At 38.0% G+C, this 26,724-nt stretch overlaps 7 protein-coding genes across 16 annotated transcripts; 3 read left to right on the top strand and 4 right to left on the bottom strand.

Annotated features, from left to right (window-relative positions):
* Nucleotides 1-35: 35 nt before the first annotated feature.
* Nucleotides 36-4,050, bottom strand: AT1G11330 (S-locus lectin protein kinase family protein). Of its 3 annotated transcripts, none has more exons than NM_001198033.2 (7): nt 2,156-4,050; nt 1,954-2,061; nt 1,673-1,866; nt 1,376-1,586; nt 1,040-1,277; nt 819-969; nt 36-737 (listed from the first exon to the last, which is right to left on the bottom strand). In NM_001198033.2, exons 1-7 carry the CDS (start codon nt 3,471-3,473, stop codon nt 429-431), a joined length of 2,529 nt encoding a protein of 842 aa, NP_001184962.1. In that variant the 5' UTR covers nt 3,474-4,050; the 3' UTR covers nt 36-428. The 3 variants fall into 3 exon arrangements, with proteins under 3 accessions (NP_001184962.1, NP_001320487.1, NP_172600.1); NM_101006.2 differs by having other exon boundaries at nt 238-737; nt 1,673-1,860; nt 2,156-3,624; NM_001331978.1 differs by having other exon boundaries at nt 36-969.
* Nucleotides 4,051-4,904: 854 nt separating this feature from the next.
* AT1G11320 (GDSL esterase/lipase) lies at nt 4,905-7,023 on the bottom strand. Its single transcript, NM_101005.4, has 3 exons — nt 6,494-7,023; nt 5,915-6,382; nt 4,905-5,812 (listed from the first exon to the last, which is right to left on the bottom strand). Exons 1-3 carry the CDS (start codon nt 6,602-6,604, stop codon nt 5,117-5,119), a joined length of 1,275 nt encoding a protein of 424 aa, NP_172599.1. The 5' UTR covers nt 6,605-7,023; the 3' UTR covers nt 4,905-5,116.
* Nucleotides 7,024-9,611: 2,588 nt separating this feature from the next.
* On the top strand, nt 9,612-13,345 carry MLO2 (Seven transmembrane MLO family protein). Of its 3 annotated transcripts, NM_101004.4 has the most exons (14): nt 9,612-10,097; nt 10,286-10,343; nt 10,459-10,724; nt 10,818-10,934; nt 11,028-11,088; nt 11,159-11,322; nt 11,406-11,500; nt 11,587-11,636; nt 11,723-11,763; nt 11,843-12,016; nt 12,107-12,142; nt 12,228-12,295; nt 12,385-12,445; nt 12,539-13,345. In NM_101004.4, exons 1-14 carry the CDS (start codon nt 9,975-9,977, stop codon nt 12,944-12,946), a joined length of 1,722 nt encoding a protein of 573 aa, NP_172598.1. In that variant the 5' UTR covers nt 9,612-9,974; the 3' UTR covers nt 12,947-13,345. The 3 variants fall into 3 exon arrangements, with proteins under 3 accessions (NP_172598.1, NP_001117268.1, NP_001320358.1); NM_001123796.1 differs by having other exon boundaries at nt 9,660-10,097; nt 12,228-12,445; nt 12,539-13,075; NM_001331977.1 differs by lacking the exon at nt 9,612-10,097 and having other exon boundaries at nt 10,150-10,343; nt 12,539-13,151.
* AT1G11303 (G-type lectin S-receptor-like Serine/Threonine-kinase) lies at nt 12,994-16,178 on the bottom strand. The gene is made up of 7 exons (NM_001331976.1): nt 14,789-16,178; nt 14,591-14,698; nt 14,331-14,509; nt 14,049-14,259; nt 13,728-13,965; nt 13,514-13,643; nt 12,994-13,434 (listed from the first exon to the last, which is right to left on the bottom strand). The coding sequence occupies exons 1-7, from the start codon at nt 16,074-16,076 to the stop codon at nt 13,126-13,128; spliced, it is 2,463 nt and encodes an 820-aa protein (NP_001321940.1). The 5' UTR covers nt 16,077-16,178; the 3' UTR covers nt 12,994-13,125.
* A 159-nt stretch (nt 16,179-16,337) lies between these two features.
* On the bottom strand, nt 16,338-19,602 carry AT1G11300 (G-type lectin S-receptor-like Serine/Threonine-kinase). 2 transcript variants are annotated; one of them, NM_101003.3, is made up of 7 exons: nt 18,169-19,602; nt 17,972-18,079; nt 17,712-17,890; nt 17,417-17,627; nt 17,097-17,334; nt 16,887-17,016; nt 16,338-16,807 (listed from the first exon to the last, which is right to left on the bottom strand). In NM_101003.3, the coding sequence occupies exons 1-7, from the start codon at nt 19,454-19,456 to the stop codon at nt 16,499-16,501; spliced, it is 2,463 nt and encodes an 820-aa protein (NP_172597.3). In that variant the 5' UTR covers nt 19,457-19,602; the 3' UTR covers nt 16,338-16,498. The 2 variants fall into 2 exon arrangements, with proteins under 2 accessions (NP_172597.3, NP_001321939.1); NM_001331975.1 differs by having other exon boundaries at nt 17,972-18,034; nt 18,169-19,525.
* A 154-nt stretch (nt 19,603-19,756) lies between these two features.
* Nucleotides 19,757-22,677, top strand: CRR22 (Pentatricopeptide repeat (PPR) superfamily protein). Its single transcript, NM_101002.2, has one exon. The coding sequence runs from the start codon at nt 19,962-19,964 to the stop codon at nt 22,389-22,391; it is 2,430 nt and encodes an 809-aa protein (NP_172596.1). The 5' UTR covers nt 19,757-19,961; the 3' UTR covers nt 22,392-22,677.
* A 232-nt stretch (nt 22,678-22,909) lies between these two features.
* AT1G11280 (S-locus lectin protein kinase family protein) lies at nt 22,910-26,527 on the top strand. Of its 5 annotated transcripts, none has more exons than NM_101001.3 (8): nt 22,910-23,120; nt 23,198-24,505; nt 24,619-24,726; nt 24,967-25,139; nt 25,225-25,435; nt 25,538-25,775; nt 25,860-26,010; nt 26,090-26,527. In NM_101001.3, the coding sequence occupies exons 1-8, from the start codon at nt 23,117-23,119 to the stop codon at nt 26,387-26,389; spliced, it is 2,493 nt and encodes an 830-aa protein (NP_563887.1). In that variant the 5' UTR covers nt 22,910-23,116; the 3' UTR covers nt 26,390-26,527. The 5 variants fall into 5 exon arrangements, with proteins under 5 accessions (NP_563887.1, NP_849636.1, NP_001323166.1 ...); NM_001035945.1 differs by having other exon boundaries at nt 23,033-23,120; nt 25,003-25,139; nt 26,090-26,511; NM_179305.3 differs by having other exon boundaries at nt 22,910-24,505.
* The last annotated feature ends 197 nt before the right edge of the window (nt 26,528-26,724 follow it).

Below are 26,724 nucleotides of genomic sequence, written 5' to 3'. Positions count from 1 at the left end.
CTTCGAAAAAGTCAAAACTGATGTTATTTTCTTATCCCCTATCCAAGTTTGTTCCAATATACATATACTTATAGCAAAGCAACCAATACACAAAACCAATAATTGTGTTTTAATTCTTTCTTCTCAAGACAAAACCTATGTGCTGTGGCTTTTTCTCAAGAACAACGGATTTTTGTTCTTGTCCTGTTTTCTTCAGGTTCAGTTTCTTCATCCAGGTTAGTTAATTCCAAAAATCTGATTATATGTAAGAATAGGTCAAGTTTCAACAAAGTTCATAAACCTGAAAATAACTTCTCTGTTCTTATTTCAGTAATCTAACCATTGCACAGACGCAGATAACAAAATTTGTAAACATAGGAGTTTCTCAAAACGTGTATATTACATACTATTATGTATATAAACAGACTGAGATTGGCGTGGTGGTGAGGTTAACGTCCTGTTACAGCTGTGAGGCTCACATCATTGATAGATACCTTTTGACTACTCTGGTCAGAAGATTCAGCCTCAGAAGCTCCTCTTCTTACTATAAACGCTGGCTGCTTCGGATCGGCGAGGCTCATGTTCTCGGTAGTTAGCATCCATATCACGTTTGAAACATTTGGTCTATCGTTTGCAACTTCTTGCACACATAACAGTCCAATATGAACACATTTCTCTATCTCTTTCTCGAAACACTTATCAAAGACGGCTGGATCTGCTAGAGAAGCAGCCTCACCGTCGTTCCACAGCTTCCAAGCCTGTAAAAACCAAGTCTTTAAGGTAAGTTTCGAATCTTGATTAACCATAAGTTACTAAAAACACTGCTTTGTAACACTTACATAAGCCAAAAGGTTGAGATTATTCTCTTCCTTGTGAGAACTAGAGTTTCTTCTCCCACTTATGATCTCGAGAAATATAACCCCCAAGCTGAAAACATCTGATTTTTCTGAAAAGAAACCTTCCATTGCATACTCCGGTGACATATAGCCGCTGCAATAACAATATTTGAATAAAACCGAATTTCGTAATGTTTGTTGTGTATTTTGGAATGGATACTTACTATGTTCCAACAACCCTTCTTGTGTTAGCTTCATCTTCATTCGCTCGGAAAATTCTTGCAAGTCCAAAATCAGATATCTTGGGGTTTAGATTCTCATCTAACAAAATGTTGCTGGCTTTTAAATCTCTGTGTATGATCTTTAGTCTTGAATCTCTGTGAAGGTACAAAAGACCTCTGCAAATTCCTTCCATTATGTTGAACCGAGTCTTCCAATCAAGAATCTTTTGCTTCATTGGGTCTGAGAAAAGTTAGCAAAAACATTAGCCTTCTCAATAATCATCCCGAGCCAAACGGTATAAACAGAGTTAAAAAGAGAGTTAGAGGTGATAAGTTTACCAAAAAGATATGCATCCAAGCTTTTCTTTGGCATATATTCATATACTAACATTCTTTCTTCACCTTCAATACAACATCCAAGTAACTTCACTAGATTCCGATGTTGCAACTTAGATATCACAACCACTTCGTTCATAAGTTCCTCTAGTCCTTGACCTGATTTCCGTGAGAGCCTCTTCACTGCAATTTCTTGTCCTTCAGGTAATTTTCCCTAAAAAAAAAGATTACCAATCACTTAGTCTGAGATAATTTGTACACATATCTCCCTCCAGAAAACTTCTTTTGTTATGATTTTACCTTGTAAACAGGACCAAACCCGCCTTGCCCGAGCTTGTTTCTTAGAGAGAAGCTATCAGTTGATGTAGCTAACACTTGAAACTCAAAGAGTGGAAGCTCCTTGAGCTTGATTTGGTTAGAAGCAGACTCATTATCACTTGTAAGTGCTTCCATTCTCTTAAACATTAGCTCTGCACTTCTATCTTTCGCTGGAGCTGCTAAGGTAATGATCAATGAAGCAAAACAATTATGATAAAAGAAACAATCAGAATCTAACATTCATGAATAAACAAAACTCTAACCTGGACGCTTTTTGTATTTCCGGCATGCTAAAAGAACGCAGACCGCAGCAATTAACATAACGCCTATCACAGGTGCTGCGATCATAACTGCTAGATTGCTATGTGTTTCTACAAAAAGTTGGTAAGTAAAAACTTAAGTCAGTGAAGAAAACAAAAATGGAGAAGGAAACAAAGTGAGAACTACTAGATATATTTCACTCACTGAGTTCTGAATGAGCAACACGAATAAAAAGATCAATGCCACTTCCCAAAAATGATTGCATATCAACTAAATCACCACTCCAAAGCATGCATCCAATTCCTCTATCATATGCATAAGCTGTGCAAGAACAGTTATCTAAGCATACTTTAGGACAAACTTGTTCACTAGCTTCAGACCGTTCCGCAGAGATTGGTACTTTCATCTTCTGCAGTTTCAAAAAACCATCTGCTTTTCCTCCACCACCACCATTACTTACATTTCTCTGTCTTTCACACTGCAATGGAGCTTTTCTCATACATCCATTACTCCAATTACCACCATTCCACTCTGTGTTATTCTTTGGAACAAACCCTTTAACACATTTACAAGGCGGGTTTTCCCCGGCATGGCAGCTCCCGAATCGACCACATCTACCGTATGCATCACAGTCTGTGTATGGAAACTTTACACCTATCCTCCAAGTTCTCATAGAAGTACTCCAATCTTTCTGATAAATAATTCCTTCAGGATCCAAGTTAAAGTGATACATGAACGAATCATTAGCATAAGACATTGAGATCGTTCCTTGATTATCACTGTTAAGATTAAACCCATCAAGAAACAGAAGTGAATCCATATTCGGTAAACCGATGAAAACCTGACCGTTCCACGGTCCGCTACGCCACGTTGGGACATTGTTCTTCCAGATAAGAAGCTCAGGAAACGTGAAAGGAGCAATACCAGCTGTGTAGTTTCCTGTTGAAGGATCATCGTGGCTTGTCCAAGAAGTAAGCTTTAGGTTACCTCCAGTTCTACCGTCGGTGCCAAGAGTCATTCTTGGCATGAAAGAATCATAAGGATGCTTGAAACTCTCCCAAAGAATCTCACCATTGTTTCTGTTGTCTTGTAACATAAGATTCCCAGAATCCATAAGCTGAACCCAAGTAGCATTTGGAGCTACTGGTACTGAGACATTCGTCGACCATACAAGGCGATTTCGACCATCGGTAACCGCGAGATTTCCATCTTGATAGATCGAGATAACACCGGAAGTGTCGTTGATGGGAGAGTCTTTGTTAGCAACCCAAACCACAGTTTGGATTGGAATCTTTTCGTACCAAATCCCAACATAACGTAACCGAGTAGTGGAATTAACAGGAGTGAAGAAACCAAACCTGAAAATACCACTTTTGCATAGAAGGGTCTCTGACTCTGAGTCTTTGATAGGACTTGAGAAAGTGATTCTGTCCTCACCAAAACAGAGTCTCCGAGACAACAAACAAGTGCATGCAAGTAGAAGAAGAACAAAACGACGACGTATGGTCACTGAAACCACCATAACTCTTTGAAACAGAGAATGACTCCAGTTTTGCTTTGTTTTCCTACACGAGAGGTAAATTAGTAGTCTTTTTCTGTCTCTATGAGAAGACTTGACTTAGAAAATGATGTAAAAGTTTTATGTTTCAACGAAGATTTGTTTTTGGTGTGAGTAATAATGTTATTAGGTGGATTCATTGAATAGCCCACCAATTAGCAGTGAGAGTGGAATAAACCACCAATCTTGACTTTTCTTTAAATGCAGAGGAAACGATTGAAAGCGAGAGGACTACTTGCCTTAGTGCGATTTCAATGGGGTCATTGTTTATACATTTCGAGTACACTTGTTTTATTTGCAGATTATAGCATTTGAAAACAAATATTACTTTTTTCTGTTCTCATTCTTGGTGATACAAACGAACGCGTGTTTCACAGCCCACTTGGTGTTTTGCCGTCGTTAAAGTTTGAGGAATTTGAGTTGAATTTGTTTATGTCATGCCGTTCTAGATTGGATTAGGTCGCAAATCTTTTTGTGGGTAGCTAATTTGGAATTTGTTGAGGCAAGCACACAATGTATCACATGAAATGCCTAAACGAAGTGTACAAAAGATTCGATTTCTGTTCAGTTGAAACGGAATAGAAAGTTTTTTTTTAAACTATGAGAAAGGTTTTTACCAAACAAATTTATCTTGTATTAAAAAAGGATGTGGTCTCTATCGAACAACACATACTTTTGACTTTGCATGCAAATACGAGACAATGTGCCACGAGGCCAAAATTTGCAATTTTTAAAGAATTATTAGATGGTGACAAAAAATTGAATAGAGAAATTAGGTGGGGATATTGCCCTTGATACAATTGTTATGTGAAGCCTAATTTGTTTTATATTGGTAACATGTTATTTTTTTGTATGGACGTTCTAAGTTTTTTACTTACCAATGAAAGCCACACAATTCACAAATCACAATGATGACTGATGAGTAATGACATCTAAAACGACAGAAGCCGAAACTAGTATTATTAGAAAGTCTAATTGACTCAAAACGCCAAATCTTTGAGCAAAAATAAAAGGGAAATGGAGAACAAAATTACCTCTCTTTTTTTTTTTTTCATATTGCCATTGCGTTCTGCATAGGACTTTGTTGTATCAAATGAGACCTGAGAAAAAGGTCATTGACTTCGACAGATGAAAAGTCTAGAGAATTTGTATGTTCATGAGACAGAGGGTCACAACGTAGCTCTCAACATGACAACATCAATCAAACTGTTGTACAGTCACATCTTGTTTAAGAAGAATTCTTTCAAATAATCTTTAAAATGCCACAACCTATGTTACGTTGCAATCAAGACATACTAATCATAGATCAATCTTCAGTTATTCTACTTCTCCCTAAGCATAAATAAGCATTACGACATTTGTTACCATTACAATAAAAAAAAAAGCAAATTAGTGTACTATTCCAACACAGATGGAAACAATTACTAACAAGACAACAAAGATTTTTCTAAGCGATGATAGACAATAAACTTTTATCTTCAAGGCACAAAAATGGCAGCTACATTAAATATTTTCAGACAAATAAATTGCATTAGACACAAAAATCTCAAAACTGCAGTCAGTGGTAATTCGAACCATCAATGTACAAGTAATGAGTAAACTTGAGATCACAGCGACCAGTGAGACTTTAGCATAAGACCTATGGTTCTTCCGTCACTGTTTGTGTGATAAACAAGACATGGACTTAATCTAAACCTATCGCCTATGTTGAATTTCAGATATGATTCCACCTGAAACTGATCATGATTTCTTGAACCATCAACAACTCCCCCAACGCTCATGCCCCAGCCCACTTCATCCTCTGGGTTGTCTGTAATAGACACTGACCATTTCACTTGCTTTTCTCTTGAGTTCTGAATTTCAATCCATCCCCCAAGTTTTGTAGACTCGTCCATTAGAGAGTCTAACTTCAAAGCAATGGAACTGGACGACACATGATTCATGTTTCTACTCATCTCCAGAGGCGGTGCTGATGGTTCAGGCTCCGTAGCAGTATGGCGCCTTAGGAAACTTACTGGAACTGTAATGGCTCCAACAGAATGGAGATTGCTAGATGATGTTAAAACTTGGTGACAGCCCAATAGAGATAGCTTTAAACTTCTGAGAATGTGGCAGGTTACTTGCCCAAATGTTCTGAAACAACGATTCGGTGCAGTCAAACCCTGTTCAACTTCAACGTTTGACATAGACTGAGCCAGTGAAGCTGTGATATTTGACTTTCTGAATGTTAACCCTATGGCGCTCCCATTATGTTGGCTTAAAAGAGGTGGTCCAAGTTCAGAAACTTCTGTGAGACTCATTCCCTGCAAGACGAAGGTAGTTGTATTTGTAGTTTTATCAATAACGATTATTTATGAGAAACACAACAAATATAGAAACAGAAATCTGCAACGATTGGTGGATACCTGGTAAGAAGACACAGTAGAAGCCTCAATGTCTCTGAAATGCGCGCCAACAGGAATAGCAATAGCAGAGAACCAATCATTAATATCTGCCTTGTAGAAGACTTTGGCTAAAGACAACTCTCCTCCTAAAAAATCCCTGTGACTTCCTGCCCCATTGTATCCAGCAACAAGCTCAGCCACAAGCCTATCTGTCTCCCTAAGACTCGTTTCAAACACAAACCTTGAAAGCAATCCCGGTCTCACTCCTTCTTTGTTGAGTCCATTGAAACTTTCCTCGTCAGTGTTTCCCATCAGCAATATAGCTCCAAGCACATCAACTTCACCTCTCACATGAGTGCTAGTCTCTTGAAAGGGACCTCCTTTCGATAATTTCTGCGAGGAAATGATCCGCTCTACTTTCTCTTGTCTTTCTCTAAGTTTCATCAAATCCGAGAATGTTTCTCTTTGTAATCGCTTCAAGATATCAATCTGCAACATAATTCCCAAAACCAACAATGCAGAAACTCAAATTCAACATCACATTTCAAACAAAAAGTTGATTTTAAGAACAAAATGAGTAAAGGGGATGGATAACGATACCGGATTCAGGCGAGAAGGATTCTCATGGAAGCCGAAATGGCGGGAGACTAAATCCTGGCTCGATTTCGTAAAGCTCTTCACTTTCTCCAACACCGAAGCAATTGGGTCCATCTTTTAATCAGAAACTGGTAAGGAAAGCTTGAAGATTCTAGAAAATTTCGAACCCAGTGATGATCATTTCTATCGATGATAAGAGGATTTGAATAGAGAAGATGCGAAAATGTTTTAGGGTTTATGTGTTTGGATTTTGGTTTCAAAATCTGGAATTGGACGATCCGGTTTCTTACGTCGGTTCGTTTCGGTTATTTTCGAATTTCTGATTATTTCGGTTAAAGAGTTTGGTCAACCTAAAACCAGAACAATTGATTATTTCTGATTATTTCTTCTTTTCTTTTGGTATCATTGTATCAAAGGCGAAGGATACCAAAGGTAAGGATATAGTTGACGAATGTACGACGAAGTAACAAAGGGGTTCTAATGTCCGGTTTCGATCTTAAGTTGTGGTAACGATTGAATCGCATTGCAGAATCTTGAACTGGACGATGCATATGGTTAGTTGCTTCAGTGAAGGTTGACTTCAATGATATTTTGGAAAGTCGTCGTGAGAAAGTTGATTATATTGATCGGGTCTTCTTAAAAAAAGAAAGAATAAACCTCATAAGGTCCTTTAGGTAGTTAGCTGAAATGTGATTTTCTTTATTTAATATAGCGAAAATGATAGTTTTAGGTCATAACTTTGAAAATATAATATAGAAATCTTGACTAAAAAATATTATAAGTACGTGTAAAACTCGTAAAAGACTCACACAATTAGAGTAAACTATTAGGACAAGTTAAGAAACAAAGTCTAAAACAATCTGAAACGTAACATGCTACAAAACGATAGAAAATATGATGTCTTTCTTGTGACAATAGAAAAGATGACGTCAAATTTTCCTTTCGTTTTTTTATTGTTAGCCCGTTCCGTTATAAAGAGTGGAGGATATATTTGTCTCTAGCCCATTGGACAAAACGTTCATTGAGAAAAATACCATATAAGATACATTTTTTATGGATTATATGGAAATTAAGATGCATGAAAAGGAAATTAAGATGCCTCACATTATTTCCACCATCTAGTCATTTATGTCGTCTTAGATTCTTTTATAAATCATATTCATATGTGACTAACACGTCTTCACATTCTCATTTGATCATGTTGCTTAAAACAAATATCTCATCAACCACATAAGCAATAAATGTTTTTAGTTTTTGTTTGATTCAGTTCATTAATATATAATTACATGTCCATCTTAAGCGTTCCGTTAATTATCACATTTTTAAACTCTATGTGATTAGTTGCAGTTTGCAACTTGGTTTGTCAATTAACAATAATGTATAATTTACATATCTGTTTTTTTTGCGATTTTTTTTTTTTTTACATATATGTATGCCTCAGCATGCATTGTTATTTGTTGACTCTTTGAACTTAAGTTGTGTCCAATTGTGTCAGTCATAAATATGAACACGTGTTAAATATTATAGAGAAAGATTTGAGTTTTTACAATCTTATAATCCACTCTCCATAGTTTATATATGTACATGCACGATCAGTTTTAACTAATAATCATAAACATATATGTACATGTACAATCAATCTCATATGCAATCAAAGTAAATATAAATTAAAAAAAATGTATATATGGATCTCGTTTAGTTTAAATTCTAAACGTATATTGTCGAAGGAGAAAAACTATAATTTTGTTTGTGTATATTGATTGATTCTTCAGTAATTTCTTCAACTATTCTGATATATATATATATATATATATATATATATATCTACTTGCAATCATAGTTTAAAGATGTTATTTCTGTTAGATGTTTAATCTTGTTTTTTTCTGTCAGTAGTCTTTAATCACGTGCCAAGTAAGCAAAACACTCTCATTATTTTAAAGAATGTTGATTAAATAAACATTCGATGGGCGATGGCTATTGGAAACTGGAAAGTCAGCTAAATACAACAATTTTCCACTTAACATTCTAATTATCTAACTATTAATTATTAATCATTGCTGCATGCCTCTGTTCAACTGTACAGGCTGTTTTCGAATATTTTGTAGAGTACAACTTATCAAAAAATCCCAAACTCTTTTATCTGACAATAATATTTTAAGATATAAGAAATAGTCATAGTATCATATTTTTCAAACTATACAATTTTTATAATTTCATTAAAAGGCAAAATAAAAACCAGGTTACGTAATTAATTTAATAGTCAAATGTTTGCTACAATAATATATTTACAATTCTAGTTACATCTAAGTGTAATAAAATTACAATTCCATTATAGATAGTATAATGGATGATAAAACTTTTGTACAGTTGATAGTAAGAAAATTTAATAAAATATAGGATATTAACAAGAAAAAAAAAACAAAAAAAAAAAAACACGTTAATGGGTAAACTTCGAAACTGAAATTTTTGTAGAAAAAAACAATCACATCATCAATGTATCTTTCAAAATAATGTTTTGACAACTTATCAGTCACTTTTAATTGGGTGTGTTAGAAATAGAGGTACAGTTTAAAGTTTTTATTAGGTTTTGGGTGGTAAGGTGTGTTAGAAATCAGTTTATTTTTTAATCAGTCATTGGTGGTGGTGGAAAATATCATTTTCAAATTTCAAGTAGCAATTATGGGTGAAATTTCTTGTATAAATTTCAAGTAGCAATTAATATATCTTTTTTTATATATAGAAAATTTACATTTTGGTAAAAATTTAAATTAAAAAAAGGAGCATGGTTATATCTTGAATCTTGGTATCTACGAGCATATTATTTAGATATAACAAACAAGTTGGGAATAGACAAAACAAAATGACGAACTTTCCAACGAAAGATCCCATTATAGTAATGTTATTCTTATTTATACTTATACAATCTCTAGTGGCTTCCAAAGTACACAAAATGGGAGTATTATACCAACAAAAATAAACGACTAATGAATCAAAAAATTCAAAATTTGCTTTATTTTATTCTGAAAATCTAACGAGCTGAAACCAAAATGTTATAGATTTAAAATAGAAACAAAACACCGATGATTGACCCAATAAAAAGCAAAATAAAGTAGACCAAAAAGAATAATGGTTATGCTGATAATTGAGGAGTCGTCGTCACTCGTCACATGAGAGGAACAACAAGAAAAGTCAAAACGTTGAAGCTTTCTCGAATAACGCCTTCTTTAGTTTACAGTCTCTCGTTGCGGGTCTTATCTTCTTCTTCTTCTTCCCTCTTTCGTCTGCTCTATATTATGACCAGATTCAAAATTGCGTAGCGTACTAATTCAATATAGAGAGAAGTTAGATCAAAAGAAGAACACGAAACTCTGACTGTGTCTCTCTTTCTCTTCGTGTGTTTCTATATTTATATATAAAAAGACAAGATCTCTGGTCTGGAATTAGAAGAATCTTATTTGGGGTTTTTTCTTAGGATTAAGCTCTAATGGCAGATCAAGTAAAAGAGCGGACTTTAGAGGAGACCTCTACGTGGGCAGTTGCTGTTGTTTGCTTTGTCTTACTCTTTATTTCGATTGTCCTCGAACATTCTATTCACAAAATTGGAACCGTAAGTCTCTTTATATTTCTCCTTATTTCAAGATTCCCCTGTTTCTTGCTCTGCTTTCTGCTCTGTTTCTTTAATTACTGCTCTGTTTTTTTGGATTTGTTTAGTTCTTCTCCTATCACTATCAACACTACTAAATCTGTGAGAATAACGAAAATATCTGATCATTCCTTTTTTTGTGCCTTAAACAGTGGTTTAAAAAGAAGCACAAGCAGGCTCTTTTTGAAGCTCTTGAAAAGGTCAAAGCAGGTAACTATCTTTTTCTACTTAACTTGATCCATTATCAACAAGCTTCTTATCTTTTTCTACTTAACTTCATCCATTAACAAGCTCCTGATTTTGTTTTCTACGTAACTTCATTCAGAGCTTATGCTGTTGGGATTCATATCACTACTACTCACAATTGGACAAACACCAATCTCAAATATCTGCATCTCCCAGAAAGTTGCGTCAACAATGCACCCTTGCAGTGCTGCTGAAGAAGCTAAAAAATACGGCAAGAAAGACGCCGGAAAGAAAGATGATGGAGATGGAGATAAACCCGGTCGAAGACTTCTTCTTGAGTTAGCTGAATCTTATATCCATAGAAGAAGTTTAGCCACCAAAGGCTATGACAAATGTGCAGAGAAGGTAACTAATAATCTCCCTTCTCTCTCTATATAAAAATCATTCTCTGCTTGTTAAACCGATGGAATTTTGATTTCTATTGATGGATTTACTCAGGGGAAAGTGGCTTTTGTATCTGCTTATGGAATCCACCAGCTGCATATATTCATCTTCGTGCTCGCGGTTGTTCATGTTGTTTACTGCATTGTTACTTATGCTTTCGGAAAGATCAAGGTAACTAACATTTCTTGTGACTTACGCAGTTGTTAAGGCGAGAAAAAGAGTGTATGCAAAAGATTTTTATACTTGTTTTCTTGAGTATTGCAGATGAGGACGTGGAAGTCGTGGGAGGAAGAGACAAAGACAATAGAGTATCAGTATTCCAACGGTATGTAAATATGTGAGTATTCGACGAAACTTAAAGACCTGAATGGGAATGAATTAGTCTTGTTATGCAGATCCTGAGAGGTTCAGGTTTGCGAGGGACACATCTTTTGGGAGAAGACATCTCAATTTCTGGAGCAAGACGAGAGTCACACTATGGATTGTTTGTTTTTTTAGACAGTTCTTTGGATCTGTCACCAAAGTTGATTACTTAGCACTAAGACATGGTTTCATCATGGTATGGAATTTATTCTTTTTATCTATTGTTCATTATAACATGTATCTCTCAAAGACAATGATCTAACATTCTACATATTTCAGGCGCATTTTGCTCCCGGTAACGAATCAAGATTCGATTTCCGCAAGTATATTCAGAGATCATTAGAGAAAGACTTCAAAACCGTTGTTGAAATCAGGTTTGGATCTAATAATGATTGCTTTATAAAGTCTGAGCAAAGCCAATTTGGATATTTTATCTTAAATCTCTGCCAACTTTATGCAGTCCGGTTATCTGGTTTGTCGCTGTGCTATTCCTCTTGACCAATTCATATGGTAACGTTCATTGCTTACTCGCAAAAACTACATTTTAGCTGCATCAATAGTCGCACAAAAGTGACATCGGTTTTCTTTTGAAACAGGATTACGTTCTTACCTCTGGTTACCATTCATTCCACTAGTCGTAAGTACAAACAAACTCTTGAACCGATTTTGTCTTTTTGCCGCCAGTTTTGTAACAGAGTGAAAATATATAACTGCAGGTAATTCTAATAGTTGGAACAAAGCTTGAAGTCATAATAACAAAATTGGGTCTAAGAATCCAAGAGAAAGGTGATGTGGTGAGAGGCGCCCCAGTGGTTCAGCCTGGTGATGACCTCTTCTGGTTTGGCAAGCCACGCTTCATTCTTTTCCTTATTCACTTGGTCCTTTTTACGGTACAATACTTGTATCCTTCACCGCTCGTTTTTTCGATCTTTTTCGGGTTTTTTCTCCTAACGGTAGAATAAATTTTCTTATCTTTGCAGAATGCATTTCAACTTGCATTCTTTGCCTGGAGTACGGTAAGCGAGCCATTTCATTTTCTTTGAAAACATCGCTGTTACGGGCTATACTAATTGTTATGTCATAAATTTTCTGTATTTGCAGTATGAATTCAATCTCAATAATTGTTTCCATGAAAGCACTGCAGATGTGGTCATTAGACTTGTAGTTGGGTAAGCTAACATTATCTTGACTATTGATTCTTCTGAGAATTTGTCCTTTAACTGAAAAAGTATAATCCCCCTTTTTATAAATCTTGCAGAGCTGTTGTGCAGATACTTTGCAGCTATGTGACTCTTCCACTCTATGCACTTGTTACTCAGGTACTAGAAAACATTAGTGTTACATGGATGCCAGATTTTGGTTATATGATCTTTAGTTTTTTTTACATTGTGTTGAATGAAAATTGTGTGCAGATGGGTAGTAAAATGAAGCCAACAGTATTCAACGATAGAGTAGCCACGGCATTAAAGAAGTGGCATCACACTGCAAAGAACGAGACGAAACACGGAAGACACTCGGGATCCAACACACCTTTCTCTAGCCGTCCAACCACACCAACACATGGCTCATCTCCAATCCATCTCCTTCACAATTTCAATAACCGGAGCGTTGAAAATTACCCAAGTTCTCCTTCTCCTAGATACTCTGGTCATGGTCATCATGAACACCAATTTTGGGATCCTGAGTCTCAACACCAAGAAGCTGAAACTTCCACACATCATTCTCTTGCGCATGAAAGCTCAGAACCTGTTCTTGCATCTGTGGAACTTCCTCCTATAAGGACTAGCAAAAGCTTAAGAGATTTTTCTTTTAAGAAATGATGATTCTTGTTTGCTATATTTGATTTCGTACAGTGGGAAATTTGTCATATGAAAATAATTTCTTGTACATTACTAGTTGGATAAGAAATAACCATATCTATATGGATACATGATATGTTATTCTCTGGCAATGCTTAAGAGTTTCACGAATTACACATACATTTGTATTTCTGCAGGTTTTAACGTCCTGAGACATCAGTGATGGTGACATTGTTGATAGAGGCTTTAAGAGCAATGCTCTCAGAGAACTCAGCTTCTAAACCAACGTTTCTAGGCATAAAAGCAGGCTGTTTCGGTTCTGGAATGTCTGCAACCTCACTGCTAAGCATCATACACACTGTAGAAACACTTGGCCTATCATTAGCAGCGTCTTGCACACACAAAAGCGCAATGTGAACGCATTTTCGTATTTCTTTCTCAAAAAGTTGGTCAAAAATCTCAGGATCTACCATACCATTAATCTCCCCTTCGTTCCAGATTGACCACACCTATGAAACATAGAAGCTTTGATGGCTTGATGACAATCTCAAGAGAGTTAAGAAACTTTACGAGTTAAAGTAGACTCACATGAGCCAAAAGAGTTGAATGTGAGTTTCTTCTTCCACTGATAATCTCTAAGAGTATCACTCCTAAGCTGAAAACATCAGATTTCTCTGAAAACAGTCCTCCCATTGCATATTCAGGTGCCATATAGCCACTGCACGATACATTTATTTTCTCGGTTTTAGGACTCTTAATGGAAAAAAAAGATGTAAACATATGGTTGAATGGAGTTACATACTATGTTCCAACGACCCTTCTGGTGTTTGCTTCATCTTCATTCCCCGGGAATATCCTGGCCAACCCAAAATCAGATATTTTCGGAATCAGATTCTCATCTAGCAAGATGTTGCTTGCTTTCAGATCTCTGTGAATGATTCTCAGCCTAGAATCTCTGTGAAGGTACAGGAGACCTCTACATATTCCATTGATTATTTCAAACCGCGTGTTCCAGTCAAGAAGTTTTGCTTCCCTTGGATCTGAACAACAAATTAGCTTCTGTTAATTGACCTGATGATAACACTGCACCAGAGTTTGAAAACAAAAAAGAGTGATAAGTTACCAAATATATAAAAGTCTAAGCTTTTCTTGGGCATGAACTCATAGACTAACATCCTTTCTTCCCCTGCAATGCAGCAACCAAATAATTTCACCAGATTTCGATGTTGCAACTTAGAAATCACAACCACTTCAGTGACAAGTTCCTCAAGCCCTTGTCCTGATGCTTGTGACAGTCTCTTCACAGCAATCTCTTGACCTTCTAGCAACATCCCCTGCAACAAAAATATGTCAAACATAAATTCTTGTTGGCTTGTTGCCATAACCCTTTACCAGTCATACTTACCTTGTAAACCGGACCAAAACCGCCTTGTCCGAGCTTATTGCTAAGAGAGAAGTTATCGGTTGCAGTAGCTAACACTTGAAACTCAAACAAAGGTAGCTCTTTCAACTTTTCTCTACTACCACCAGCTAAAGCTTCTACTCTCTTAAAAATTTGCTCTGCATCTGTTCCTTTCTTTTTAGCTGAGACCGAATCCAAGGTATTATTAAAACTAAAAACTCCAATGGTTAGAAGAAGCAAAGATAATTTAGTATAACTCTGACCTCTTTTCTTCATGACAATACGTCGTGCCAGAAGGACACAAGTCGCCACAACAAAAATGCCTCCTGCCAATGATGTACCGATCAAAATAGGTCGCCTGTCCTGTGTTTCTAATAGAGAGTTGGCAAGAAATAGCATAATTAGTGAAACTGCAATCACTTAAGTATGATTATGAGAAAAGGTTTGGAATAATACTTAACTGAATTCTGAATGTGCAAGACGGATAGAAAGATCCATTCCACTAGCAGACAACACTTGTGAATCAACTAAGCTTCTATTCCAAATCATGCAGCCATATCCTAATCCATGAGCAAAAGCTATACAAGAACATGACTGCAAACAAGTCATAAAGCATTCTGGTTCGCTGGCTTCGGATCTTCTTGCAAAGTCAGGCATTTTCATTCGCTGCAGCTTCAAAAACCTATCAGCACTCCCCTTATTGTTCTGTCTTTCACACTGCAAAGGGAGCTTTCTTATGCATCCACCACTCCAGTTTCCATTGTTCCACTCTATAAGGTTCCTTGGCCTAAACCCTTTAATGCAAGAACAATGCGGGTTTTTCCGAGGATTGCAGGTAGTGTATTGACCACATCGGCTGTAAATGTCACACTCGGTTGCCGGAACTTGTGACCCTAACGTCCAGTTTCTCCTAGCCTCACTCCAATCTCTCCGGATAGCAAATCCTCTATAATCCAAGTAGAGGTGTCTCAAAGTTGAATCATTAGCATATGACATGGTGGCTGAACCATTGGTGTCATCATTAACTTTAAATCTATAAAGAAAGAGCCCCGGATATACATCTGGTAAACCGTTAAACATCAGTCCGTTCCAAGGGCCACTGCGCCACACCGTAGCATTGTTGTCATTATTGTTGAAAATAAAAAGCTCTGGATATGGAGCAAGAACGAGTGCAGCAGTGTAGCTCCCCGGCGAAGGATCCGAAGGGTTTGTCCAAGAAGTTATTGTGATGTTTCCTCCTCCGGTTCTTGCGTTTGTCCCAACCAACATATTTGGCAACCAAGAATCAGTAGGATACTTGAAGCTCTCCCAAAGATATGCATCGGTATTGGCATCTTTTAGCACGAGGTTCCCGGACTCCAAAAGCTCAGCGACAGTAGAATTGGCACTGGCTCGAGTAGAAACGTTAGTTGACCACAAAACACGCCTCTGACCATCAGTAACTACCAGATTTCCATCTTCAGATATTGAAATCACTCCAGAGGAGTCATTGATCGGCGTATCTTTGTTAGCAACCCATATCACAGTTTGTACAGGAATGCTGTTATACCATATACCAGCATATCGGTTGGTGGAATTAACAGGGCTGAAGAAACCGAACCTGAACGTTCGGAAGCTGGAGACTATCGTCTCGGAATCATTGAGCGTGCCAGAAAATAAAGCTCTTTCATGAGCTAGAGAGACGCTTAAAAAGAAGCAAGACAGTGAAAGAACATGAACAATAGGACTCAAGCTCTCATGAAGTCTCATATCTTTTAGTCCCAGCCTCTCAAGACGAAAAACTACTCAATTTTAGATATAGCTTTTGCTTTGTAATATCCTTTCCTAAAAAGACCAAACTCAACAAGAACTAAGTAGCAAGATCTCAGAATTGAATGTAGCATTAAACATTGGTAGCTGATGGTGTGGTGAGAATTAAATTCTCAAAAGAAAAGTCAAATATTGATATAGTGAAAAGTCAAGTCAAGTGGAAATGTTCAGAAAAGAAGCTGGTTCTTGCATCTACAAGGATTAGCAAAAGCATAAGAGTTTCTTGATTTGTTATATAAACATAATTTCTTTTACATTACTAGATGTATGAGACATTACTATCTATATAGATAGATGATATAATCTCTTGTAATGCTTAAAGAGTTTTGCGAATTACACATACATTTTGGTTTCTGCAGGTTCTAACGTCCTGTAACATCGGTGATGGTGACATTGTTGATAGAGTCTTTAAGGTCACTGTTCTCAGAGGACTCAGCTTCTGGAACATTGTTCCTTGATATAAAAGCAGGCTGTTTTGGTTCTGGAATATCTGCAATCTCGCTGCTGAGCATCGAACACACTGTAGAAACACTTGGCCTATCGTTAGCAGCTTCTTGCACACACAAAAGCCCAATGTGAATGCATTTGTGTATTTCTTTCTCAAAGAGTAGGTCAAAGATCTCAGGATCTACCAGACTATTAATCTCCCCTTCGTTCCAGATTGACCATACCTATAAAACAGAGGAGCTCTTAGGGCTTGAGAAAAATTCAAGAGAGTTAAGAAACTTAGTAGAGTTAAGGTAGACTCACATAAGCTAAAAGAGTCGAATTTGAGTTTCTTCTTCCACTGATAATCTCTAAGAGTATCACTCCTAAGCTGAAAACGTCAGATTTCTCTGAAAACAGTCCTCCCATTGCATATTCAGGTGCCATATAGCCACTGCACGATACATTTTCTCTGTTTTAGGACTATCTTAATGGAAAAAAAGATGTAACATATGGTTGAATGGAGTTACTTACTATGTTCCAACGACCCTTCTGGTATTTGCTTCATCTTCATTCCCTGGAAAAATTCTGGCCAACCCGAAATCAGATATTTTCGGAATCAGATTCTCATCTAACAAGATGTTACTAGCTTTCAGGTCTCTGTGAATGATTCTCAGCCTAGAATCTCTGTGAAGGTACAGAAGACCTCTACATATTCCATTGATTATGTTAAACCGGGTCTTCCAATCAAGAAGTTTTGCCCTCCTTGAGTCTGAACAACACATTAGCTTCTGTTAGTTGACATGGTGATAACATTGAAACAGAGTTTAAGAACAAAGATAGTAATAAATTACCAAAGAGATAATAGTCTAAGCTTTTCTTGGGCATGAACTCATAGACTAACATCCTCTCTTCTCCTGCAATGCAACAACCAAGTAATTTCACCAGATTCCGATGCTGCAACTTAGAAATTACAACCACTTCGTTAACAAGCTCCTCAAGCCCTTGTCCTGATGCTCGTGACAGCCTCTTCACAGCAATCTCTTGCCCCTCTTGCAACTTCCCCTGCAACAAAAAAAAGTCAATATGATACACACCTGATTCCCAATAGAAAGACTTATTGCTATAACCTTTAAAAGTCATACTTACTTTGTAAACAGGACCAAAGCCACCTTGTCCAAGCTTATTTCTCAGCGAGAAATTATTAGTTGCTGCTGCTAGCACTTGAAACTCAAACAATGGTAGCTCTTTCAACTTTCCTTTATTACCACCAGCTAAGGCTTCCACTCTCTCAAAAATCTGCTCTGCATCTCTTCCTTTCTTTTTCGCTGAGACCGGATGCAAGGTTTTACTAAAATTAAAAATTCCAACGGTTATAAGAAGTAAACATAATTTTATTAAAGTCTGACCTCTTTTCTTCATGACAATTCGTCGTGCCAGAAGAACACAAGCTGCCACAACAAAAATACCGCCTGCCAATATTGTACCGATCAAAATTGGTCGCTTATCCTTTGTTTCTATTTGAGATTTGGCAAGAAATAGCAGAATTAATATAACTGCAATCATTAAAGTAAGAATGTGAGAGATGTTGTGGAATAATACTTACTGATTTCTGAATGTGCAAGACGGATATAAAGATCCAATCCACTAGCAGACAACTCCTGCGAATCAACTAAGCTTCCATTCCAAATCATGCAGCCATATCCTAAGCCATGAGCAGCAGCTATACAAGAACATGTCTGCAAACAAGTCCTTAAGCATTCTGGTTCGCTTGCTTCGGATCTTCTTGCAAAGTCAGGCAGTTTCATTCGCCGCAGCCTCAAAAACCCATCAGCACTCCCATTATTGTTCTGTCTTTCACACTGCAAAGGAACCCTTCTTGTGCATCCACCACTCCAGTTTCCATTGTTCCACTCTATTAGGTTCCTTGGCCTAAACCCTCTAATGCAAGAACAAAGCGGGTTTTTCCGTGGATTGCAAGTAGCGAATTCGCCACATCGCCTGTAGTTGTCACACTCGGTTGCTGGAACTTGTAACCCGACCGTCCAGTTTCTCCTAGTCTCACTCCAATCTCTTCGGATCACAGATCCTCTATAATCCATGTAGAAGTATCTCAAGGTTGAATCATTAGCATATGACATGGTGACAGATCCATTGGTGTCATCATTAACTATGAATCTATAAAGAAAAACACCCGCATAAACATCTGGTAAACCATTAAACATCTGGCCATTCCACGGGCCACTTCGCCACACCGTACTGTTATTATTATTATTGTTCATAATGAAGAGCTCTGGATATGCAGCAAGAACGAGTGCAGCAGTGTAGCTCCCAGGCGAAGGATCCGAAGGGGATTTCCAAGAAGTTATCGTGACGTTTCCTCCTCCAATTCTTGCGTTTGTCCCAACCAACATATTTGGCAACCAAGAATCAGTAGGATACTTGAAGCTCTCCCAAAGATACGCGTCACTACTCGCCTCTTTTAGCACCAGATTCCCGGAATCAAGAAGCTCAGCGACAGTAGAATTGGCACTGGCTTGAGTAGAGACGTTAGTTGACCATAGAACACGCCTCTGTCCATCCGTAACTACAAGATTTCCATCTTGAGAAACCGAAATAACTCCAGAGGAATCATTGATCGGCTTATCTTTGTTAGCAACCCATATCACAGTTTGTACAGAAACACTGTTATACCATATACCAGCATATCGACTTGTGGAATTAACAGGGCTGAAGAAACCGAACCTGAATGTCCGAAAGCTAGAGACAATCGTCTCGGAATCATTGAGCTTGCCAGAAAAGAAAGCTCTTTCCTGAGCCAGAGACACGCTCAAGAAGAAGCAAGACAGTACAAGAATACAAACAAAAGGACTCGAGCTCTCATGAAGTCTCATAGCTTCAGTACCAGCTTCTCAAGAACAGTCCCAATTTGGTGTAGCTAGCTTTTGTGTTCTTAATATGTCCTGAAACAACACAAACACAACCGATCTATTAATAGCAAAGATCTCAGCATTGAATGTAACAATTAACAATGGTAGGGTCTTGAGTTACGTTAAGTGATTCTGTAATGTTGTGGTGATGATTAAATTCTCAAGAGAAAAGTCCAAATATTGTTAGAAATGTCAAAGTCAAGTGGCACTGTTACCTCTAAGATGATGATGCAAGCTAAAAGATTCATCATTTTTCTATTAATGGCGGTCTTTCTACGGTTTGATTGACCAAAGTTGGCCCGTCTATTACGACTTGGTCTTAATTCACCTGAGAAGAGTGACTCACTTCACCTTCTTCTCCGGAATAAGCTCACGTCACTGTCAATTCAATCAAGTCCAGACATTGTGGATAAAGTATATACTTCGAAGAAGGAATTGTCTAAAGGATTGATTTTTGCAGAACAAAAGCATGAGCTCACAATTGGTGCAGTTCTCTACCGTTCCTCAAATCCCTAATCCCCCGTCTCGCCATCGTCACTTTCTCTCCGAGAGAAATTACATTCCGGCTAATGTCTATGAGCATCCAGCGGCTCTTCTTCTTGAGAGATGTTCTTCTCTGAAAGAACTTCGTCAAATTCTTCCTCTCGTCTTCAAAAATGGGCTTTATCAGGAGCATTTTTTCCAGACAAAGCTTGTCAGCTTGTTCTGTCGCTATGGCAGTGTCGACGAGGCTGCTCGTGTTTTCGAACCCATTGATAGTAAACTCAATGTTCTTTATCACACCATGCTTAAAGGGTTTGCTAAAGTTTCAGACTTGGATAAAGCTTTGCAATTTTTTGTTCGGATGAGGTATGATGATGTAGAGCCTGTTGTGTATAACTTCACTTATCTCCTCAAAGTTTGTGGAGACGAAGCAGAGCTTAGGGTTGGAAAGGAAATTCATGGGTTGTTGGTGAAGAGTGGGTTCTCGTTGGATTTGTTTGCCATGACTGGGCTTGAGAATATGTATGCCAAGTGTAGGCAGGTAAATGAGGCCCGCAAGGTGTTTGATAGAATGCCTGAGAGAGATTTGGTTTCTTGGAATACAATTGTGGCTGGGTATTCACAGAATGGGATGGCGAGAATGGCTTTGGAAATGGTTAAGTCAATGTGTGAGGAGAATCTGAAGCCTAGTTTTATCACTATTGTTTCTGTTTTGCCTGCTGTCTCTGCTTTGAGGTTGATTAGTGTTGGCAAGGAGATTCATGGGTATGCTATGCGGTCGGGATTTGATTCTCTTGTCAATATCTCCACTGCTTTGGTTGATATGTATGCGAAATGTGGATCTCTGGAAACTGCTCGGCAGCTCTTTGATGGGATGTTAGAAAGGAATGTTGTTTCATGGAATTCAATGATTGATGCCTATGTGCAGAATGAGAATCCTAAAGAGGCAATGTTAATTTTTCAAAAGATGTTGGACGAAGGAGTCAAACCCACTGATGTATCTGTCATGGGTGCTTTGCATGCTTGTGCTGACCTGGGTGACCTTGAGAGAGGAAGATTCATTCATAAGTTATCTGTTGAATTGGGTCTTGATAGAAATGTTTCTGTAGTGAACTCTTTGATCTCCATGTATTGCAAGTGCAAGGAAGTTGATACTGCTGCTTCTATGTTTGGGAAATTGCAGAGCAGAACCCTTGTCTCTTGGAATGCAATGATATTAGGATTTGCACAGAATGGACGTCCCATCGATGCTTTGAATTACTTCAGCCAGATGCGGTCTCGGACAGTGAAACCAGACACATTTACTTATGTGAGTGTGATAACTGCTATCGCAGAGCTGTCAATTACACATCATGCGAAGTGGATTCATGGGGTGGTTATGCGAAGTTGTCTGGATAAGAACGTGTTTGTCACAACGGCTCTAGTCGACATGTATGCGAAATGTGGTGCTATTATGATTGCAAGATTGATTTTTGACATGATGAGTGAGCGTCATGTGACAACATGGAATGCTATGATTGATGGATACGGGACACATGGATTTGGGAAAGCTGCTCTGGAGTTGTTTGAAGAAATGCAAAAAGGCACCATCAAACCAAATGGTGTCACATTTCTTTCTGTCATCTCTGCTTGCAGCCACTCGGGTTTGGTGGAGGCAGGACTCAAGTGCTTCTATATGATGAAGGAAAACTACAGCATAGAACTGTCAATGGACCACTATGGAGCCATGGTCGATCTTTTAGGTCGAGCTGGACGGTTGAATGAAGCATGGGACTTTATTATGCAGATGCCCGTTAAGCCGGCTGTAAATGTATATGGTGCCATGTTAGGTGCTTGCCAGATTCATAAAAATGTGAATTTCGCTGAGAAAGCAGCAGAGAGATTGTTTGAGTTGAACCCGGATGATGGTGGGTATCATGTGCTTCTTGCAAACATATATCGTGCAGCTTCAATGTGGGAAAAAGTGGGACAAGTGAGAGTTTCAATGTTGAGACAGGGTCTGCGCAAAACTCCTGGCTGCAGTATGGTGGAGATAAAGAACGAGGTGCATAGCTTCTTCTCTGGAAGCACAGCCCATCCCGATTCCAAGAAGATTTATGCGTTTCTTGAGAAGCTGATATGCCACATCAAAGAAGCTGGTTATGTTCCTGACACGAATTTAGTCCTCGGTGTGGAAAATGATGTTAAGGAGCAACTGCTGAGTACCCACAGTGAGAAGCTGGCTATATCTTTTGGATTGCTGAATACAACTGCAGGTACAACTATTCACGTAAGAAAGAACCTGCGGGTTTGTGCTGACTGTCACAATGCTACAAAGTACATTTCCCTTGTGACCGGACGGGAAATTGTAGTACGAGACATGCAACGGTTTCACCATTTCAAAAACGGTGCCTGTTCGTGCGGAGATTACTGGTGACATGACCCTCCACCGAAAACATTGATGAGCATTATATATCCGGGAGAGAAAACTAATTTGAGGAATAACAAGACCTGGTCTGAAGTAGAAGCCTTTGTAGAGAGCTACAATTTGCTGTATCATAAACAAGGTTTAAGCTGATCACTACGAATAGAGAGCTACAATATGTGAGCGAAGTCTCGTTTGCAAGCGTCCAAGTAAAAATTTATTCATTTTTGCAGCTCTGTTTTTCCTTTCTTTCCCAGTACATATGAAAGCTGAAAAGTGTTGTTGTGGAATTGGTAGCGGAAAAAAAATTATTTCTTGCTACAGAGAGTACAAAAATAGAAAAATTCAAATCATTAAGATATGTTATGTAGTGTGAGACAAAGGCTTATTTTGGACAGGGTTGATGTAAGATGGAGTTTTTAAATTAGAATAAAGTATTACAAATTTTTTATATGGTAACACACCTAAGGACAAGATTGCATCTTCTTCATCATTTCGGTTTATTATAATGCCTATTCAAAGAACGAGGTGTCAAATATAAAACAATGCTATATCTTATGTGTGAAACAGACAGAACCTCTACTACAACCAGAAGCTCTGCTTTCTGCGTTTGGATCTTTAAAACCCTAAAGAGAGAGACCTAGGTTAAACACACATCACGACAGGGGAACAAAGCGAATCAAATCTGTTGTGCAGCTGTAATTGATGACCTGCAGTGGTTCTGTCTGTTTCACATTATGGGTAATAACATTATACGATACATCTAGAGGAGTCATTGTTTTCAGTTTTTCAAAACAAAATTTTATTCATACATTCAGATCTGAAGGAGAACTCTTTTGAACACATGGGAATACACTTGGGAGAGATTGGTATTGTTCTCTTTCCTTGGTTTCTGTGGTTAAGTTTATTCCTAAGTTGTGGCTATGCAGCTATAACTATTTCAAGTCCTTTGACATTGGGACAAACTCTGAGTTCCCCTGGTGGATTTTATGAGTTAGGATTCTTCAGTCCTAACAACTCTCAGAATCAGTATGTAGGGATCTGGTTCAAGAAAATTACACCACGGGTGGTTGTGTGGGTGGCTAACAGAGAAAAGCCGATCACAACCCCTGTGGCAAATCTTACTATCAGCAGAAATGGTAGTCTTATTTTGCTAGACAGTAGTAAAAATGTTGTTTGGTCAACCAGAAGACCTTCCATATCTAATAAGTGTCATGCAAAGCTCTTAGATACAGGAAATCTTGTCATAGTAGATGATGTTTCAGAAAATCTTTTGTGGCAAAGTTTTGAGAATCCTGGTGATACTATGCTGCCTTACTCATCGCTGATGTACAACCTTGCCACTGGGGAGAAGCGAGTATTATCTTCGTGGAAAAGCCACACTGATCCATCCCCTGGTGATTTCGTAGTTCGACTAACACCACAAGTGCCAGCACAGATCGTTACTATGAGAGGCTCATCGGTTTATAAGAGAAGCGGTCCATGGGCTAAGACCGGTTTCACTGGCGTACCACTAATGGATGAATCATACACAAGTCCTTTCAGCCTTTCCCAAGATGTAGGAAATGGAACAGGGCTCTTCTCTTATTTACAGAGAAGTTCTGAACTTACACGAGTTATCATAACATCAGAGGGATATCTAAAGACTTTTCGGTACAATGGGACAGGCTGGGTTCTGGACTTTATCACTCCAGCAAATTTATGTGATTTGTATGGTGCATGTGGACCTTTTGGGCTGTGTGTGACGTCCAATCCCACAAAGTGTAAATGCATGAAAGGGTTTGTACCAAAATACAAGGAGGAGTGGAAGCGCGGGAACATGACTTCTGGATGTATGCGACGTACAGAATTATCTTGTCAGGCAAACTTATCTACAAAGACACAAGGAAAAGGTGTAGACGTCTTCTATCGTCTGGCCAATGTAAAGCCTCCGGATCTCTACGAATATGCAAGCTTTGTGGATGCAGATCAATGCCACCAGGGTTGTCTCAGCAATTGCTCTTGCTCTGCTTTTGCGTATATTACTGGAATTGGTTGTTTGCTTTGGAATCATGAGCTAATAGACACAATTAGATATTCCGTTGGAGGAGAGTTTCTTTCCATTCGTCTTGCAAGTTCAGAACTGGGTAGGGCTGAAAGACATTATCCCATAAAGACACATCATTTTTGTTTACGTATTTATTTCAACTGCAGTGTGGTTTTAACTTGTTGAAATTTTGTTTTGTGGTAAATCTCTCAGCTGGAAGCAGGAGGACCAAGATTATTGTTGGTAGTATCAGCCTTTCCATTTTTGTGATTTTGGCCTTTGGCTCATATAAGTACTGGAGATACAGAGCAAAACAAAATGGTGAGACACCGAATAACATAGTAGTGCTCTTTCTTTTCTTGTGATTTGTTGTTATCTCTATATCGTGATCAAATTTACACATAAACCTGCATCTGCTCATAAAGACTATGGTTGCACTTTTCTTTTAGCTTATAGAGTTTCTGTATTGCATATATATATTTACAAGAAGCTTGTCTATTTGAGCTTTAGCTTGTTATACTTCTTCAAATTATATACTAATTCACAGACATTTGTGACTAGTTGGGCCAACTTGGGCATTCTTCAACAATTCACAAGATTCATGGAAAAATGGTTTGGAACCACAAGAAATCTCAGGTTTAACATTCTTTGAGATGAATACCATACGAGCTGCTACCAATAACTTCAATGTCTCAAACAAACTCGGTCAAGGTGGATTTGGTCCAGTTTATAAGGTAAAAGAGAATTGGTTTTCTTTGCCCTTCTCTGTCATTCTTTGTAGTTTGTTTTGTGGATGACTGTTTGCAACTCTGCTTCTAGGGAACACTGTCAGACAAGAAGGATATAGCCGTTAAACGCCTTTCTAGCAGCTCTGGGCAGGGTACAGAAGAGTTCATGAACGAAATAAAACTCATCTCAAAATTACAACACAGAAACTTGGTTCGACTTTTGGGATGCTGCATTGATGGAGAAGAAAAACTACTAATTTATGAGTTTCTAGTGAACAAAAGCCTCGACACTTTTCTCTTTGGTATGCTCCTTGTCCTGTATTTGCCTCTCCATTTTTATTTTTCTTTCATCTTGTGAGAACTTTTCTTTCTTGCTCATTAAAATGGTTTTTCTTATTGGCTAGATTTGACGCTAAAGCTTCAGATTGATTGGCCTAAGAGGTTCAACATCATTCAAGGTGTTTCACGTGGGCTTCTCTATCTCCATCGTGACTCTTGCATGAGGGTCATACATCGAGATCTGAAGGTCAGCAACATTCTCTTGGACGACAAAATGAACCCAAAAATATCAGATTTCGGATTGGCTCGGATGTTTCAAGGAACCCAACATCAAGACAACACTCGTAAGGTTGTTGGAACTCTGTAAGTATCTATCCCAGTGACATGCTCAATCAAAGTATTAATTATGTCATGTCCACTTAGTTGACTGTTTGGGAATATGAACAGAGGATACATGTCTCCTGAGTATGCATGGACAGGAATGTTCTCAGAGAAGTCCGACATATATGCTTTTGGAGTTCTCCTGTTAGAAATCATAAGTGGGAAGAAGATTTCAAGCTTTTGCTGTGGAGAGGAAGGCAAAACCCTTCTTGGACATGTAAGACATTTGCTCTATCCTCCTAGTGTTTCAAATCGCAAATTCTTAAACTGGTGTCAATTTTTAAACTGTATATCAGGCATGGGAATGTTGGCTCGAGACCGGTGGAGTGGATCTATTGGATGAAGATATTAGCAGCTCGTGTTCTCCAGTTGAAGTTGAAGTCGCTCGATGTGTTCAGATTGGTCTACTCTGCATCCAACAGCAAGCTGTTGACAGACCAAACATAGCACAAGTAGTGACCATGATGACAAGTGCAACAGATCTTCCGAGACCAAAACAACCACTCTTTGCATTGCAGATTCAAGATCAAGAGAGTGTTGTGTCAGTCTCAAAGTCTGTGAATCATGTTACACAAACTGAGATATATGGGCGATAAAGTTTGCTTTATTATGTATTAACTGCAGACTGAAATGTAATACCAGCAATAGAGTGTAATCACTTAATTTAAATTGTACATTACGATAGTTTGGTTGTTAATAAATATGATGTTAAGAAAGCTTACGTAATTATACTGTTCGATAAAAACAAAAGGCTATCAATAGAAGAAGATGATAACACACCAAATCAAAAAAAAAAAAAAAGAGCCCAAAAACTGACTATGCTCCTGCTCAGATACTATGTTCGTATCATATCAGATACTATGTTCGTAACAATGCATTTTTTGAATCATGCATTTTTGGAGTATATCTGATTTTGGACTATAAAAATTTT

Source organism: Arabidopsis thaliana (genome assembly GCF_000001735.4).
Source record: "Arabidopsis thaliana chromosome 1 sequence".
Lineage (NCBI taxonomy): Eukaryota > Viridiplantae > Streptophyta > Magnoliopsida > Brassicales > Brassicaceae > Arabidopsis > Arabidopsis thaliana.
This window is presented reverse-complemented; position numbering and strand designations above follow the sequence as displayed.